This window comes from Antennarius striatus, chromosome 2 (genome assembly GCF_040054535.1).
Source record: "Antennarius striatus isolate MH-2024 chromosome 2, ASM4005453v1, whole genome shotgun sequence".
NCBI lineage: Eukaryota > Metazoa > Chordata > Actinopteri > Lophiiformes > Antennariidae > Antennarius > Antennarius striatus.
This window is the reverse complement of record NC_090777.1, coordinates 23,634,781-23,651,038: the sequence shown is the minus strand read 5'-3', so window position 1 is coordinate 23,651,038 and position 16,258 is coordinate 23,634,781. Positions and strand designations below refer to the sequence as shown.

Below are 16,258 nucleotides of genomic sequence, written 5' to 3'. Positions count from 1 at the left end.
CCCACAACCAACACTGATGCTGCAATTATGTGACGCCATCATCGAGATTGTGTTGCACGCCCAGTTTTTGGTGGAGAATGATGTTATATTTCTGGACTAGCCCAGTGATAGGCCCCGACTGAAGTACATTTGACAGTTTGAGCATCCTCTGGAGTTAGTGGCAACATGAGGCAGCTCTGATAGATGAATGGGACGACATCCCTCTGGATGACATCATCCAATGGGTGTGTTCATGAGGAGGATTACCCCTGGAATCAGTGATGATGGGGTCACAGTTTTATTTTGAAGTTTTTACTTGTACTCTGGTATTGAGATCCTTTGCATTCTGCGTAACAAGGAAGTAATAATATGCCAGGGTTGGACCTGGATTGGCCTATTATATTTGACCTTATCAGTGTTGCTTCTGCCAAGAATCAGCTTAATTTCTTTTTGTCTGTTTGTATGTTGGCAAGATTCCTCAACCTGATGGAAACTTGAAACTTTGTCTGAGGTCCTTTGTTAAAGATCTAGATAAAGGTGTGGCGTGGAATCAGAGCAATGTCAGCAAGATTTGTCCAGAAAAGGAAGGTTTGATGAAAGACCGATTGGAGGAATCTGCTTGACCTTGGCAGAGGTCACTCTACAAATTCTCTTGTACCATCATCTTATGTTGGCTAGCTATTATGTTGATGTTATTTTCTGCACGTATATATTCAATATGAAGGGGAGGCACACTGGAAATGGGGTGATGGTGGTTACTGTGCATGATTTCATCACTCACCTCCAGACCATCTTACTTGCACATCTAAGAAATTTCACACAGAAAGTTACAAGAAAACTTTTATTTCCCTACACAATTAAAATTTCAAATTTTATTGTTAAACTGAAGATGACATCATGCAAATCAGACAAATCATCACTGGAGCTCCAGAGTTACACGGGAGTGACTTTAAAGCATCTCGATAAATCGTTGCTCAAAACCTCTTCAGGTTTTAGTATTCTTCTTCATCATTTTCACTCTCAGTTGTTGTTTGACCCAACTCTTCGTAATCCTTTTCGAGGCATGCCAGGTCTTCTCTGGCTTCTGCAAACTCCCCCTCCTCCATACCCTCACCCACATACCAATGGACGAATGCACGCTTGGCGTACATGAGGTCGAACTTGTGGTCGAGGCGAGACCAGGCTTCGGCAATGGCGGTGGTGTTGCTCAGCATGCAAACAGCCCTCTGGACTTTGGCCAGGTCTCCACCAGGAACTGCAGTGGGAGGTTGGTAGTTAATGCCAACCTGTGGAGACAAAGTCAACAATCAGGTTTAATTATTATTGAATTACGATCAAGCCATATTGCTGTTCTCACCTTGAAGCCAGTAGGGCACCAGTCCACAAACTGGATGGAGCGTCTGGTCTTCAGATGTGCAATGGCGGCGTTTACGTCCTTTGGAACCACATCGCCTCGGTAGAGCATGCAGCAGGCCATGTACTTGCCCAGACGAGGGTCACACTTGACCATCTGATTGGTCGGTTCAAAGCAGGCGGTCGTGATCTCGGCCACGGTCAGCTGCTCATGGTAGGCCTTCTCAGCAGAGATAATGGGTGAGTAGGTAACTAGTGGGAAGTGGATTCGTGGAAATGGGACCAAGTTGGTCTGGAACTCGGTCAGATCCACATTGAGGGCTCCATCAAAACGAAGGGAGGCCGTGATGGAGGACACGATCTGTCCGATTAGCCGGTTGAGGTTGATGTAACCTGGACTCTCGATGTCCATGTTGCGGCGACAGATGTCATAGATGGCCTCGTTGTCCACCATGAAGGCGCAGTCGGAGTGCTCTAAGGTGGTGTGTGTGGTCAGGATGGCGTTGTACGGCTCCACCACGGCGGTCGACATGTGGGGAGCTGGGTAGACAGAGAACTCCAGCTTGGATTTTTTCCCATACTCCACAGACAGTTGCTCCATCAGCAGAGATGTGAAGCCCGAGCCGGTTCCACCTCCGAAGCTGTGGAAGATGAGGAAACCCTGCAGGCCTGTGCACTGGTCTGTCTGAGGACCAGGACAGAAGGACAGCCTCTGTTAGATGAATAGCTGGATGTTTTTCATCATGTGTTTATTTACTTTCAAGGACAGAGCAGAGGTGAGAGGATTGATGTCTTGCATGTCTTTTCATTACAAGTGATGCTACAGCAAGTGGATTAATGACAGACAAAGACAGACAAGGGCAGGAATGCTGGAAAAATAAGAGAATTGCTGATTGTTAAAGGTAATAAAAGATTCATCTGCCAGCACATTTAAAGATTACACCTTGTATTGTTCTGTTTAATGACGTGTTCAGATTAAACAAACCAGATATCATACTGACCAGAAGGTTTTAGTGTGCTTTGGATTTCTCACCTAACTCACAGCAAGAAAGGAGAGAGTGCAACTTCTAAAAATATTTATCCAGTCACAGCAAAAAACACTGAAAGGCATGAAGATTAGGGAAGAAATGACATCTGCAAGTTTTTGGTGTTGCATTTATGTCTCATTGTTTATGTTACTAATCATTTTTACATTGTTTTAGATCACTATCACCAACCATTTTACGAACACGCTCCATGACTCTATCGATGATGTCTTTCCCGGTGGTATAATGCCCTCGAGCGTAGTTGTTCGCCGCATCCTCCTTCCCAGAGATCAGTTGTTCAGGGTGGAAAAGGTCCTTGTAGATTCCGACCCTTACTTCATCTGGAAAGATTCAGATTTTTTTTTTTTTTTAAAAAGAGACACAACTTGCTTTACCTTGACATCACTTTTTAAAAAATCTATATTCAGGCATATGATTTAGTGTCCAAATGTTAGGGAAAGTTCTATCTAAATCCTACATCTGCCCCTCCATCCACATCCACACCAAAATTTTAGGTTTTTTCCTTTCTAATTCATTCCCCACTGAGGGAAACTGGTCCTCATCTGGATCCACATTGAAGCAGAATCAGGAGCTGATATGAAATCTTGTTTTGTCTTTGAGCATAAATTGAAAGGACATATAATAAAGAAATTATCAGGCTAAAGTCAATACTGCGTTGCACAAGTTGCTAATTAAACAATATATTTCTGTAACTGTTTGCCATCTTTGAATAGACAATACAGAAGTCACCACCACCCGTTGCCTGGAAACGACTGGTGAATTGAACTCACACTAGATGCATATGACCAGACGTAATGTAACAACACGAACATTAATTAAGAATTGAAGATAACGAAGACAAAAGAGGATGACTCACCGACCACTGTGGGCTCCAGGTCCACGTATATCGCTCTGGGAACGTGATGGCCAGAGTTCCCAGTGTTGAAGAAAGTGTTAAACGCGTCGTCACGAGAGTTGGGTTCAGCGGGGCGGTCAAGGGAGACGCCGTCAGGCCCGATTCCATGCTCAAGGCAGAAGAGTTCCCAGCAGGCATTTCCAATCTGGACGCCAGCCTGACCCACGTGAATGGAGATGCACTCTCTCTGAGCAGAACAGCAAAACAAAAATCAAAGTGTTCATATTAACAATAAGTTAAATAAAGACAGTCATGGATGCGATTATGTTTATAAATGTGTAAATTTGGGCAGTCAGAAGTTGTTCCAATCAAATGAAAAAAAAAATCTTCTTAAATAATTGATTTGTAAAAAAACCTGTTTCTATTAAGTACAGCTTTGTATTTTTACACGATGACGGTGACACTGGATTGATATTAAGATGAAGGATTCATTCTTTTGCAGCAGTGATAAATTAAGATATTTCACTAAAAAGCAAACATGTTCAACTCCTGGCTGCAAAAAAAAAAGAAAAAAAAAGACAATCTAAATCTCCTAAATAGACACGGACGGTTTTCACTGTCAAATTTCAAGAATAAATTAATTTCAAGCTTTGGGTTATTGATGAAACTGAAATAATTTGTGCATTTCTGTGCTTCCATACACATCTGGGAAGTCTAATTATCTCTGATGGGTGACTATCTTTTCTATTAAAACACACACACACACACACACACACACACACACACACACACACACACACACACACACACACACACACACACACACACACACACACACACACACACACACACACACACACACACACAGTAGACTAGTCTGCCGCTCTACAAACACTTTTTATAAATTCTGCTGAAGTCGTGTTTAGACTTGTTGAGAATTTCAGGTTGTGTTTCTCCTCAAGGATGAAGCCCCCCCCCCCCCTCTTCTTGAGTGACATTTGTAAAAGATGGCTAGACTAGACAAAAAGCACCAAAAAACAGAAGCATTCACATTTAAAAAAAAAAAGATTTTCCAATTTTTCTCAGGGCTGGTTTAAAATTCTGATGCTAAAGAATTGAACTCCTCTTTGCTGGTTTACAATAAACCTAAAAACACATAATCTCTACCATGAATACAACATTCAAAGCTTGTAGCCTGTGTACAGCAGCTTAACAAACATTGTCCATTTGAAACACTTGCAGTGTCAGAATTCTGTTTGCTTTAAGGATAAAAATTGGATTTTATCTTGCACAGACTTCCCTGTGGACATTTCAGGCAACTTTGAACATGCTACCAAACAGGAGATTTTCTCAAAGCTTCCAGTAAGTTGGAATGATCCTACCATGATCCTGCAGGCGTTATAAGCAACTGTTTTTTGCTAGGCAGCTCCGGATAGATGCAGGGTTCCTCTGCTCCTCTCTGAGAAAGTTAACGCGTCTCTACCAGCACTCAGATGAGTTGTCCTGCTGCCAGCTGTGCTTTATAGCCGCAGACAGGTTGACTGATGTGTCTGAAGATTATTCACCGGGAGGAGGAGGGATCACATGGGCTGAGAGAAGGATGGGGATACTTTACCCAATTTGAAATGTTGGTTTAGTTGCTTTTTTTAATCAACACTAGCATACTCAAAAAACAAAATTTGGAAAAGAAACACATTCTATCGGTTTTTAAAGTATATAGAGTAAAAATATTCTACATGCAGAATGGTTCGTGTCAGGAGATTGATGCTTTCATATGTTGTACTTTTGAAAATGGGTATTATTTTATTATAGATTTGTATACACATCTCTATATACAGTATGTTAATTCTTATAAACTACTCTGCAGATTTCCATAGAAGTGGAAGGATCGGGCATGTCATAACAAAACTTTAACCCTTAAATTCCATTGGTTTGGGCGCCAGACAAGGGAATAATTACAATAATGAGTCTGTCATAATTGTTGTTGCACATCAGAGGATAATAACAAAGTGATATCTAAAGAAACCATCAAAGTCTGGAGTGGATGTGACAAGTCCATAAAGATGAGACGTGACGATGTTGCCAGTTCAACATAAACTACATGATGGATGTTCAGTGAGAGCCGCAATTTGTGTGTAGATGCATGGAAAGAGGTGGAGCCCCTACACCCTTTACAGGAACCCTGAGGGCATCCACTCTGACAACACACAGGTCTTGTTAGAGCTTGGATTACAGTTTAATTTCATTAAAAGCTGCTGTTGGGCCCAAGTAGGGTGATTCTTTATTGAGCACCGTTATGGTTAATCTTTTCTTTGTTGGTCAAGATGTGTTTGTTTTCTTATGTTGCTATGTGAAGCACTTTAGGGTATATAAAAGGTGCTATACCAAAAACGACTTAACATTGTGTGAAAGACATCAATCAATCAAATTTTATTTATATAGCGCTTAATCATGGCAACAGACATTTCAAAGCGCTTTAACAGACAGAGAAGCCCAACTGAACCCTTCAGAGCAAGCATAAGCGACAGTGGCGGGGAAAAACTCCCTCGATGAGGAAGAAACTCCAGGCAGGACCCAGACTCTTTTGGGCAGCCATCCGCCTCGACTGGTTGGGTGGAAAAGAAATCAAAGGAAGATAAGAACAGGGTCAGAGACACAGAGAGAGTGGCAGATAGGCCAGATAGAGACAGTGTCAATATGGTTAAGGTCATGTTTCCCACTGCTGAAGTCAAGGTGCAATTACAGTTGGGTGGATGACTGTATGGCGGCACGGAGGAAGAAAGGAAGCAGGACCCCAGCCGATGGATAAATGAGGGGTGGTACTGGTGGGCTTGGAGGAGAAGGTCCACAGCACATGGAGAGATGGGGGTGATACTGGTGGGCTTGGAGGTGCAGGTCCACAGAGGAAGGTCAACAGCAGATCGGAGGATGAGGGGTGGAACAATATGGTGGTGCGGAGGAAAAAGGAAGCCGGACCCCAGCCGATGATTAGGTTAGGGGTGGTACTGGTGGGATGGGAAGAGCAGGTCCATAACGGATGGGCGGATGAGGGGTGAACCTGAGAAAAACCTGTGAGGACATAGTGCACAGAGACTCCAGGGAAGAAGGTGAGTTAGTAGGGTGTGATTGGAGACTTGGAGAGTGAGATCAGAGAGGAGGAGGAGTAACACAGATGGTTGGAGAGAAGGAGGAGGAGAGAGGAACTCGGTGAGTCTGGATGTTGAGTCTCCAGCAGTGTAGGTGAATAAGAAAAACAAAAAAACAAAAAACGTAGTAACCCATGCATGAGCTCTTTATCTACCTTCTGTGATTTTGCAGGTAGACAATTAGAGACCGAAGTATTTGGAAAAACTTGAAAATAAAGTCAGGAATCTCTAGTTATTAGAAATTTGAAAATTTACAGGGATAAAATAAATTCATACCCAAAACACACAGATTGAATATGAATAGGTTTGAGCTTCCAGATGATTGTTTTTCGTGGATGCAAGAGATTTTTTTCTCAGGTTTGCGAACTGAAAAGACACACACACCTTTTAATAAAACATCTGGAAAGATGGTGGTAGTGCAGCTAATGCTAAATAAAATTTGAGCTGATTGTGTGTAATGTATGGAAAAAGTTGCACCAGAAACTGAAAACGCTGTTCTCAGAGTTTATTCACTTCCAAGGCGATGGTGACATGGCATCCTCTGCGTACACAACCAAATGCATGAGCTGAGTAGGAAATAAAATCAACATGCACCTCAAAATTAGCTGTGTCACACAGGGGCAAAAATTAAACTGGTAAAATTCAGTAATGTTCTAAAACAATATTTCTAAATTATATATATATATGTGTATTTATAGATATAATCTGAGAGCAACAAAAGTATTAAATTTCTTGTAGTAAAGTGACTGGAATCAAAAAGCACTGTTTTTAAGAAGAATTACAAAAAAAGACTGATTACTAACCCATTCATATTTTGCAAAATAAGTACACTAAATAATAACAAGTCAGATTACTTCAACTAAAATCAGTTCAAATGGGAGGCAACATGGATGTTCACTGATGTAGGCCAAAGTCATAAGGCGTGTAGCAGCAACTGGAGTCTGAATCGTCTCCATGTATTTAAGTTTTCTTAAGATGAGTAGAAATATATTGAACTTTGACGACCAACTGAAAAAATAATCTCACAGCGAACGACAGCAACAAGCATCACTGAAGAGTCATGCAAGTGGCGATGGGCTCCTCGGAGGCCTCTTTTGAGATGAAGTCTACCACGGCGAAGCTGAATCCCTGTTGCACAGTCCAGGTGTTGGAGGGTTGATCATCCAGCGGAGGAGGCAGCCCCAACCGCTGCACTCCTTCATTTGAGGGTCTCTTCGCATACAAACGTCTCCCTTTGTGGATCTGTTCTAGTGGCTTTATAGCAAAGTCTAGCTGCCTGCTCGCATCTGCTTCTCCTTTTTAGGTACAGATCACTTTTCTCGTAGAACGCAGACGCCCGCATCACAACGCTGTGTCGCCATCGAGGTGACGACCTCCCAGGAGTCGACGACCGGGTCGTAACACTCGATACTGCTTAGGAGAGAGTTTCCATCGTATCTGGAGAGAGAAGTGAGACAGTCAGCTCTGCTCCACGCATTACCTAAACCCTATAATCTGTGCTTGGATATTTTCATTGGTCTACTATTATCAATATTAGAGCTGCTGTATATAAACTGGAATCCAACAGTCGATGCAAAAGGCTCGAGGATGATTAAAACAGAACAATTCTGTAAATATTATATTCCCTAAACCCACTCATCAGGACAAATTCATCAGTGAGTCGTCACTTTGTGTTTATATGAAGCTGATGTGAGGAATCAGTCAGAAATAAACAAGCAGAGAGACACAAAGAGGAGAGACAATAAAACATGAAGCAAGAAGTCAAGGTTGAGAAACAGATCAATGAGTCTGAACAATGGATCAGCCTCCAAAAGACTGGACAGAGATTTACAACATTACAGGAAAGGATTTCATTGGCCAAGAATGTTGAATCGACTGAATCATTTTATGTTAATGGTCGTCCATAGCAACAGAAAGCCCAAATGGTCAAGTTATGAATTAATATACCAAGAATGACTTGTATTTGATTGGATGACGGCTCCATGACAGATGATGTTGTAACAAAATTGGTTCAACTACTTGTTGTACGACCCTAATGTGTTTAATCAGAATTTTTAATCAAGGGATTAAGGCAACATTATTTATAACACTGGATTAAGTTCCGTTTGTTTGAAAAATGTGAGAACTCTCACCCGGCGATGGCATACAGTCGTCCACGGAGAACAGTCGCTCCTACGTAGCATCGAGGCGTCGTCATGCTGGCGACGGTGGCCCAGTAGTCCGTCCTGATGTTGTAGACCTCAACAGAGTCCAGGTGGGAAACGCCATCGAAGCCTCCCACGACATAGATGTGATCATTGAGTAAAGCAACTCCAGCTCCTGGAAGAAGAAGGAAAGTCAGCGACGTACCATTAGCCATTAGCTTAGCTTCACTGTGTCTTCTGACCTACCTGACCGTTTGGTTGCCATCGGTGTGACGCTTGTCCAGTGGCCAGTGTGAGGGTCATACCGCTCCACTGAGTTCAGGATGTTGAGGCCATCGTATCCACCTGAGAGGAAATAACAGGAAGATGGCACTGCTGTGATTGGTTGAATGTCAGCTGACGAAAAACAAACAAACTTGCAACCACAGTAATAGGCCGATAATTTAAAGCAATTCTTTTGTCCCAAGTTCGCATTTGTAGGTTCTCTTTGTATTCAGTTTAATGTACAAGTAAATTATTTATTCCATTTTCGACCATTTCATAAAAGTTTTTTACACAGTATATACCTTTTTACCCTGACGTGAAAACAAGTCAGTATCACACTGAGCTTACTCTAAACTAGACTGAATCATAAATCAAGCAGACAAAAACTTCCATTGTCGATGTATTGAACTCATCTGAGAAACCGACAGGAAGTGTAGGCGAGTGTCTGTGTGTGTGTGAGAAACACAAATGTTTTACTTCATGTTTTATGTTACAATCAAAAAGTTCATGGGTAAAGCGTCTCTTCTCTGGATTAAAATGATCTCAAACTGAAAGACAGTTTCTTATTCCTTCAAAAATCTTCAACAAACTTAAATCAGTAGCCTACAAGAAAATTGTTTATTATTTAAATCAATTTTTTTCATTAATTTTAAGTGACAGGTTCCACCTTTGGGTTTCCTTTACGTTACTTTTCTTTTACCCACATGAAGGTAACCAACAAGCCTTCCTTATGTTTGACTGGGATCTGATTTTCAAATTAATTGAATAAAAATGATCAGAAACTGGCAGATAAAATAACAAGTTTGATGTTACCTAAACAGTATATGAGTCCACTGGCCACCACCAATCCAGCTCCTTCTCTGGCTGTCTGCATATCACCCAGCATGCTCCACTGGTCGATGTTGGGGTCGTATCGCTCCATGCTGGTGTGGCGTCGGCTGCCATCGAAGCCCCCGGCGACATAAATCATGTCTGTCCAGAGCAAACACAACCGTATATTTATACAGAAGAACACAGTAATGTGGTACTGCAGCCGGAATAGAAGCCTGCCTACCTCCGAGCGTTGTGGCTCCAGCGAGGCCGCGGCGTACATTCATGGTGGCAACGGTGTACCACACGCCGTCCTCATCTGCTGTGTAATCCAGGCACTCCACGGAGCTGAGCCTCGACCGGCCGTCGTAGCCTCCGATCACATAAACGCGGTCATGGAGGGAGACGGTGGCGACGTAACGCCTTTTTCGTGCAATGTTCTGGTCAAGACACGTGTCTGCATTATCCATATACACCCAGACTAAATGGATCATAAAGAATCTCTTTCACGTGTTCAATACTTACGGGAAGGAAGGTCCATTCTTGTGTTTTGGGATCGTATTTTTCCACTATGTCTATCGGTGACTGCTGGCTGCCAAAGCCACCTATAACCAGCAGGACTTCTTTGGCACCTGAAAACACCCAGAAATCATTTAGCATCAATTGGACAACAAAACAGGTCAACAGGTATGCATCAAGCTACACCACCACTACAACAGGAGTCTCACCTAATCTAGCTTGTGTGCGTGGGCCCTGCATCTCACTCCTCAGCTCCGGTCGTAAGTGAAATTTCTTGGCTTCATCAACAAGGTCTCGACATGGCAGGCTACACCGAATGAGGGGCTGAAACACATCAAATTATGCTTAATCACCAAAACTAAACCCAGAGATTGTGTTGGGTACTCGATGAGTATCACCTGGCTCACCTCAATGTCAATGACATCTGTGATGTAGCGCGGTGTCAGGAGTGGCATTCGAACAAACTCCAGCATGTCCGGCAGGTAGGGTTCTCGGTCTTTCCGGTTGTGTTTGACCCAGTTTAACACTGATTCAAACACAGGCTCCTCTGAGTCCACCTACACACAGACAGCATGTACGATTAGTGTGACTTGCACAGACTGGTGGAAACAAAATCATTCAAACCTCATAGTCAATTTTGCCAATGAATCAAAAATCCTATTTAACAGCTGTACTAATGAAAACACAAGATAGGTTCAAAGAGCGCTAAGTTACAAAATTTAGAGGGCAAGTATCAGGAAATCCTAGGACAAAACTTCCTGGATGTCATCTGATCTGGATCTCAGAAAATCTTCAGAAGCATTTGAAGGTGATTGCAAATTGTGACTCCAGGAATATGCCAGAACTGAAGGACTGGGATAAGATTCCTCAGGAAAGTTGCCAGAAGGTGTCTGGTGTCTGGATATGCATCACTGTTGGAGGAGGTCAAAGCAGCTAAAAACAAACATTTTGCTCTGCTATCCAACCACCTACTCAGTGTTTCAGTACCTTGCCCATAAAACCGACGCGGCAGCAGATAAACATTGACACTGCAATTGGTGAATGTAGTAAGGTGCATGCAGCGTCTCTGCTGTAGGCAAAGCAAGAAAGAAAATGCACAGAGGAAATTTACTGAGGGTGAATTATGCATGATTTACACTTATGCTCTAGTTTTGGTGTATAAATAACAAAAAGCGACAGGAAGAACTGCAAAGGAACTGATTTTGAAATCTATAAATCATTGTGTGATAACAGTTTTTTCAAGAAGTCATGTGGCTGGGATCAGGAATTTCCAGAGCATAAGAAACATTAAATTAGATTTTCTTCCCTGCAATTTCATTGTCAGCTAAATCCATAAAAGTGTGTGTGCATGTATGTGTGTGTTTGGGGGGTGGGGTAGGGTGGGGGGTTACTGAAGAAGAATACAGCAGGCCTGTACCTGTTTTTTACTGTTTAAAAGCAGGGAAAGTCAAAAGTTTTCATCTATTTGACATTGAGGTCCTTTAACAGACTTAAGACGCCACCTTCAGGTGGATCAGGGAGCAGATACAGTTAGTGTGGTTTCAATATTTCAAACATTAGTTATCTAAAAGGCTTCCACCTGCATTACTGACATACAGTAACATCGAAAACCTCATGACATGCGGTTTTCCCTCACCTGAATTTCATCGCATTTTATAAGCTTTTCAACTTCGGTCTGGCTGAGCAGCATGAACTCCTCGTGCTGAACCACCTCAGAAAAATGCTTTTGGGAAAAGAGGTCGGCAGCTTGCATCAGCTCCAGGCAATTGTGGGTCTCTGCAAAGTCTCGGATACCCAGGCAGTTAGAGGGATCGAGCTGACTTTCCAAAAACTCACAGCAAGCTCTTTTCACCCCTGAAGAAGATAGACACATTTTTAATCTCATATACATCATTTAAACATAGATAGATGCGACTCTGTGTCATTTCTACAGCTCTTAAACTTGTAAATGTTGAAAATACTTCATTTGAAAAGTGATGCATAAATCTTCTTTTCCTTTCGGCTTTTCCATTCATGGGTCGCCACAGCAAATCAATTGCCTCCATCTAACCCTGTCTTCTGCATCCTCTTCTCTCACACCAACTACCTTCATGTCCTCTTTCACTACATCCATAAACCTCCTCTTTGGTCTTCCTCTAGGTCTCCTGCCTGGCAGTTCAAAACTCAGCATCCTTCTACCAATATATTCACTATCTCTCCTCTGGACATGTCCAAACCATCTCAGTCTGGCCTCTCTGACTTTATCTCCAAAACCTCTAACATGTGCTGTCCCTCTGATGTACTCATTCCTGATCCTATCTATCCTGGTCACTCCCAGAGAGAACCTCAGCATTTTCATCTCTGCTACCTCCAGCCCTGCTTCCTGTCTTTTCCTCAGTGACACTGTCTCTAGACCAAACAACATCGCTGGTCTCACCACAGTTTTGTCCACCTTTCCTTTCATTTTAGCTGAAACTCTTCTATCACACCTGAAACTTTTCTCCACCTGTTCCATCCTGCTTGTACACGCTTCTTCACCTCTTTTCCACACTCTCCATTGCTCTAGACTGTTGACCCTAAGTACTTAAAATCCTCCACCTTCTTGATCTCTTCTCCCTGTAACCTCACTCTTCCACTTGGGTCCCTCTCATTCACACACATGTACTCTGTCTTACTGTGGCTAACCTTCATTCCTCTCCTTTCTAGGACAAACCTCCACCTCTATAGCTTCTCCTCCACCTGTTCCCTGCTCTCACTACAGATCACAATGTCATCTGCAAACATCCTAGTCCATGGAGATTCCTGTCTAACCTCATCTGTCAGCCTGTTCATCACCATAGCGAACAAGAAGGGGCTCAGAGCTGATCCCTGATGCAGTCCCACCTCCACCTTGAACTCCTCTGTCACACCTACAGCACACCTCACCACTGTCTTACAGTCCTCATACATGTCCTGCACCGCTCTAACATTCTCTGCCACTCCAGACTTCCTCATACAATACCACAGTTCCTCTCTGGGTACCCTGTCATAAGCTTTTCTCCAGATCTACAAAAACAAAATGCAGCTCCATCTAGCCTTCTCTGTACCTCTCTATCAATATCCTCAAAGCAAATATTGCATCTGTAGAAAGCATCTGTAAAATCCATCTGTAAAAGCGATGTATAAATAATCGTCATTTAGGCAAGAACTGCATAGCTAGCTACACAAGCTGGCACTAATGATGTTTGCTGGAGCTTGAAACTAAAGAACCCATAATTAAATGTTGCACAACTCCATTTATTAATCTGCATGTTTATCATTATCTTCTATAGCCAAATAAAAACATGGGTAAAGTCCAGTATCTGCAAAAATTTATTGCCACATTTTCTGGATATACAATATTGATTTGTTCATATCACTTAAAAAATAGGGTGATGTAAGGGGTGTATAATTGGCGGCAATCTACAAGCTTGTGACTCAATGCCACTAAATTGTACAGTGGAGATTTGAAAAGCTTGTCAATTACAATTGTAACGTTTTAATATCTTCTAAATTTCAACAGCAGCAGCTATCCTTTGGTTCCAGTCACAACGATATCAGATGACTCACGCACACAAATGTTAACTCAAAGCCTGGCAGCCACTCCTAAACCCACCTTTGAGCTGAAGCAGGCAAGCAGCAGGGAGCAGCTCCTGTACGTTCTCCACGGTGACTAACACCGTCTCTGTGTAGACAAAGTCCAACAATATCTCCATTGTAGCTGCAGTGAGTCCCTGGATGTCCACAAAAGATTTCCCCTTTTCTGCAAGCTGCAGAGCCAAACAAACAGAAGTGTTGGTACAATAAATCCCTGGGGGAGTTAGTCAGAACATTTTTATCCTTATTGACTACATTCAAACTATCAGAAAGGTTTAAAAAAAAGGGATCATATTAAATTTTGAAGCCTGGGCATCTCACTGTCTTTCATTGTTATGTGTTGTAGATGGTGATAAACTAGTTATGTCAGCAGCAAGTACTCCAACACTTTCAGTGTTACCTCACTGGTGAACATGGCACAAAAGTAGTCGCTGCAGGCAGCCAAGACAATCCGGTGAGCTGGAAAATCTGTGTTCTCCACCCTCAGAGTGATGTCACAGAGCGTGTTGCTCTTGCGAAGCGCGTTCATGGCATTGAGGATTGATTTGGCATGGGAATTGGTCATGATGTCCTTGGGAGCCATGCTGACCTGAGGATCTGTGAATGATCTCAAACTGCTCCAGGAATCTGAACCAGAGACACAAGTTACTTTAACTATATTGTTAAATTGAAACACTTAACATTTGTAAGAATCACTTCCAGTGAGTGAGTGTGACTTAAATGGATTTTTAACGTGAGATTCCAAAAGAAGCGTAGAGCAGCATCATGAAACAATAATATTTGAAGGTACAGTTGGAGCTTTACTGTCCAATATAATAATCATCAGCTATTTGCTGTAACAGGTTAAATAGCTCAAATAACTCAAAATAGATTCAGAGTTGTTTTCTTCAAACATAAAATACTACATTTTATCACCGGTGAAGTCTTAAAATTATCCAACCCCCAGAATTACATTACTCAAAGTACATATAGGGAAATTAGTTGTTGTTAAAACACTGTGCTGGAGAGCATGGACGGACTTTAACAGAAGACTCTTTTATTTATGTTCAGGCCTATTTTTAACAGCTCCACTTCTCGACTCCAAGGTGATCACTGCTGCTGACCCACAAGCACGAGAAAGGTTTACTCTAATAAAAAAACACCTGTATAAGACCTAAATATTCTGGAACGTCATTATGCAGAAAACTGGGTGGAAAATTAAGTACTAGAGGAAGAATTTAGGATGTGTTGAAAAGATGTGCCTCATTCCAGAAGAAGACCTCACAATCTGCGAGAAAGCTTGGATATCATTTGATATTCCAAAAGGACAAAGACCAAGCAGATCACGAACATCACAAAGGCTTGGTTCAAGAAGTCCTTGGTCATTTTTAAGCCATCACAAACTCCTTACTGGAATCCCATTGAAAGGCTCTGGTGGGATTTCAAGAAGGTGGTTGCACAACATCAACCCAGTAGTATTCTGGAACTGGAGGCCTTCAGGAACCAGAATGTTGAGCCTGGTTGTGAATCATAACATAGCAGCAGAAGGAAGAAGGTAAAGTCTACAATGCTGGTTAGATCCAATAAGACTGCAGATGTCAGACCAAGTCTAATTTTGTGTTCTATTTGAAAAAAAAAAGTCAAGTGATCTTGTTTGATGTTTGTTGAAATAATGGGGGCACAAAATTGGCCTCACCTGTAAGCAAAGTTGATTTCCACTATTTTTGAAGCAAATATTCTTTAAGTCTCTGACAGCTGGCGTTACCAGATTAAAATACCAGTCAAAGCACATTAAATCAGACCGACAGATCCTTTTCTTCAGTAATATGAGTTCATGATTTATTGCCATCAGGCCTACTAAATTTAATTCATGCTTTTAAGTTTAAACGTAGCAATCGTGCACTATAGTAGTCTTAATGAAACTTACCGTTAAAGGATTTGAACACTTTTTCCACCACTGGGAGGCAATAACTATAGCTACACATTAGCAAACACTAATGCTAAGGCTACACAACTAGGAAAACACAGCCATGGGAATAGAGCTGATAGCCAGAGAAGGACAACACATGAAGCGACACACACAAAACAAATTGTCAATATGATTATTATGATACCTGTCGCAGCAGCAAGGCTGCTTCACAACGTTTAGCTAAGTTGCGTCGCTAGCTAACGTGAGAAGCACCCAAGTCCCTTGTCCCAGTTCTCGCTGTCAGCCACACTGCCTGAGGAAAGCTAGCGAGACTGAACTACAGGAGATCCATGACGACCTCTGCTAGCTAACACTGCGGCCGGCCTCCTTAAACAGGCGTCCGAAATGTCAGAATACTGTCATATCATCAGCCAGTTCGCCGACTAATCAGCAGCAGGTCACAGGAGAAGAGACTCCACAGATTGGACGTAAACAGACCATTAAATACGTGCGCGCCTCGGCAGGCTAATTTACGCAACTACTATGGCCACGCTAAGACCCGCCCTCGTCTGCGCCTGATTGGCTCGGGAGTCAGACGCACGAGCTGCTGTGATGAAACATGGAGTCGTGATAGCCCGTGTACTTCCGGTTAGACGTGAAACTCAAGTCTAAGTATTTGT

At 42.4% G+C, this 16,258-nt stretch overlaps 2 protein-coding genes across 2 annotated transcripts; both read right to left on the bottom strand.

The window, feature by feature from the left end:
- Window positions 1-832: 832 nt before the first annotated feature.
- tuba5 (tubulin alpha 5) lies at window positions 833-4,787 on the bottom strand. Its single transcript, XM_068331239.1, has 5 exons — window positions 4,596-4,787; window positions 3,235-3,460; window positions 2,550-2,698; window positions 1,337-2,017; window positions 833-1,265 (listed from the first exon to the last, which is right to left on the bottom strand). Exons 1-5 carry the CDS (start codon window positions 4,596-4,598, stop codon window positions 972-974), a joined length of 1,353 nt encoding a protein of 450 aa, XP_068187340.1. The 5' UTR covers window positions 4,599-4,787; the 3' UTR covers window positions 833-971.
- A 2,062-nt stretch (window positions 4,788-6,849) lies between these two features.
- On the bottom strand, window positions 6,850-15,773 carry LOC137614051 (kelch-like protein 12). Its single transcript, XM_068343540.1, has 12 exons — window positions 15,597-15,773; window positions 14,091-14,317; window positions 13,710-13,863; window positions 11,733-11,950; window positions 10,504-10,653; window positions 10,306-10,420; window positions 10,103-10,209; window positions 9,822-10,017; window positions 9,581-9,739; window positions 8,750-8,848; window positions 8,492-8,678; window positions 6,850-7,796 (listed from the first exon to the last, which is right to left on the bottom strand). Exons 1-12 carry the CDS (start codon window positions 15,652-15,654, stop codon window positions 7,670-7,672), a joined length of 1,797 nt encoding a protein of 598 aa, XP_068199641.1. The 5' UTR covers window positions 15,655-15,773; the 3' UTR covers window positions 6,850-7,669.
- Between the last annotated feature and the right edge of the window lie 485 nt (window positions 15,774-16,258).

Coding starts and splice junctions, on each gene's coding strand:
- LOC137614051 (XM_068343540.1), bottom strand. CDS start 15,654: ATGTGTAGCTATAGTTATTGCCTCCCAGTGGTGGAAAAAGTGTTCAAA. Junction 11,951..13,709: donor TTGCCTGCTTCAGCTCAAAG/GTGGGTTTAGGA, acceptor TATCTTCTTCAG/GGGTGAAAAGAGCTTGCTGT. Junction 9,740..9,821: donor TGGAGCCACAACGCTCGGAG/GTAGGCAGGCTT, acceptor TGCTCTGGACAG/ACATGATTTATGTCGCCGGG.
- tuba5 (XM_068331239.1), bottom strand. Junction 2,699..3,234: donor CCTGGAGCCCACAGTGGTCG/GTGAGTCATCCT, acceptor GAATCTTTCCAG/ATGAAGTAAGGGTCGGAATC. Junction 2,018..2,549: donor TGGAGCGTGTTCGTAAAATG/GTTGGTGATAGT, acceptor CCTGGTCCTCAG/ACAGACCAGTGCACAGGCCT.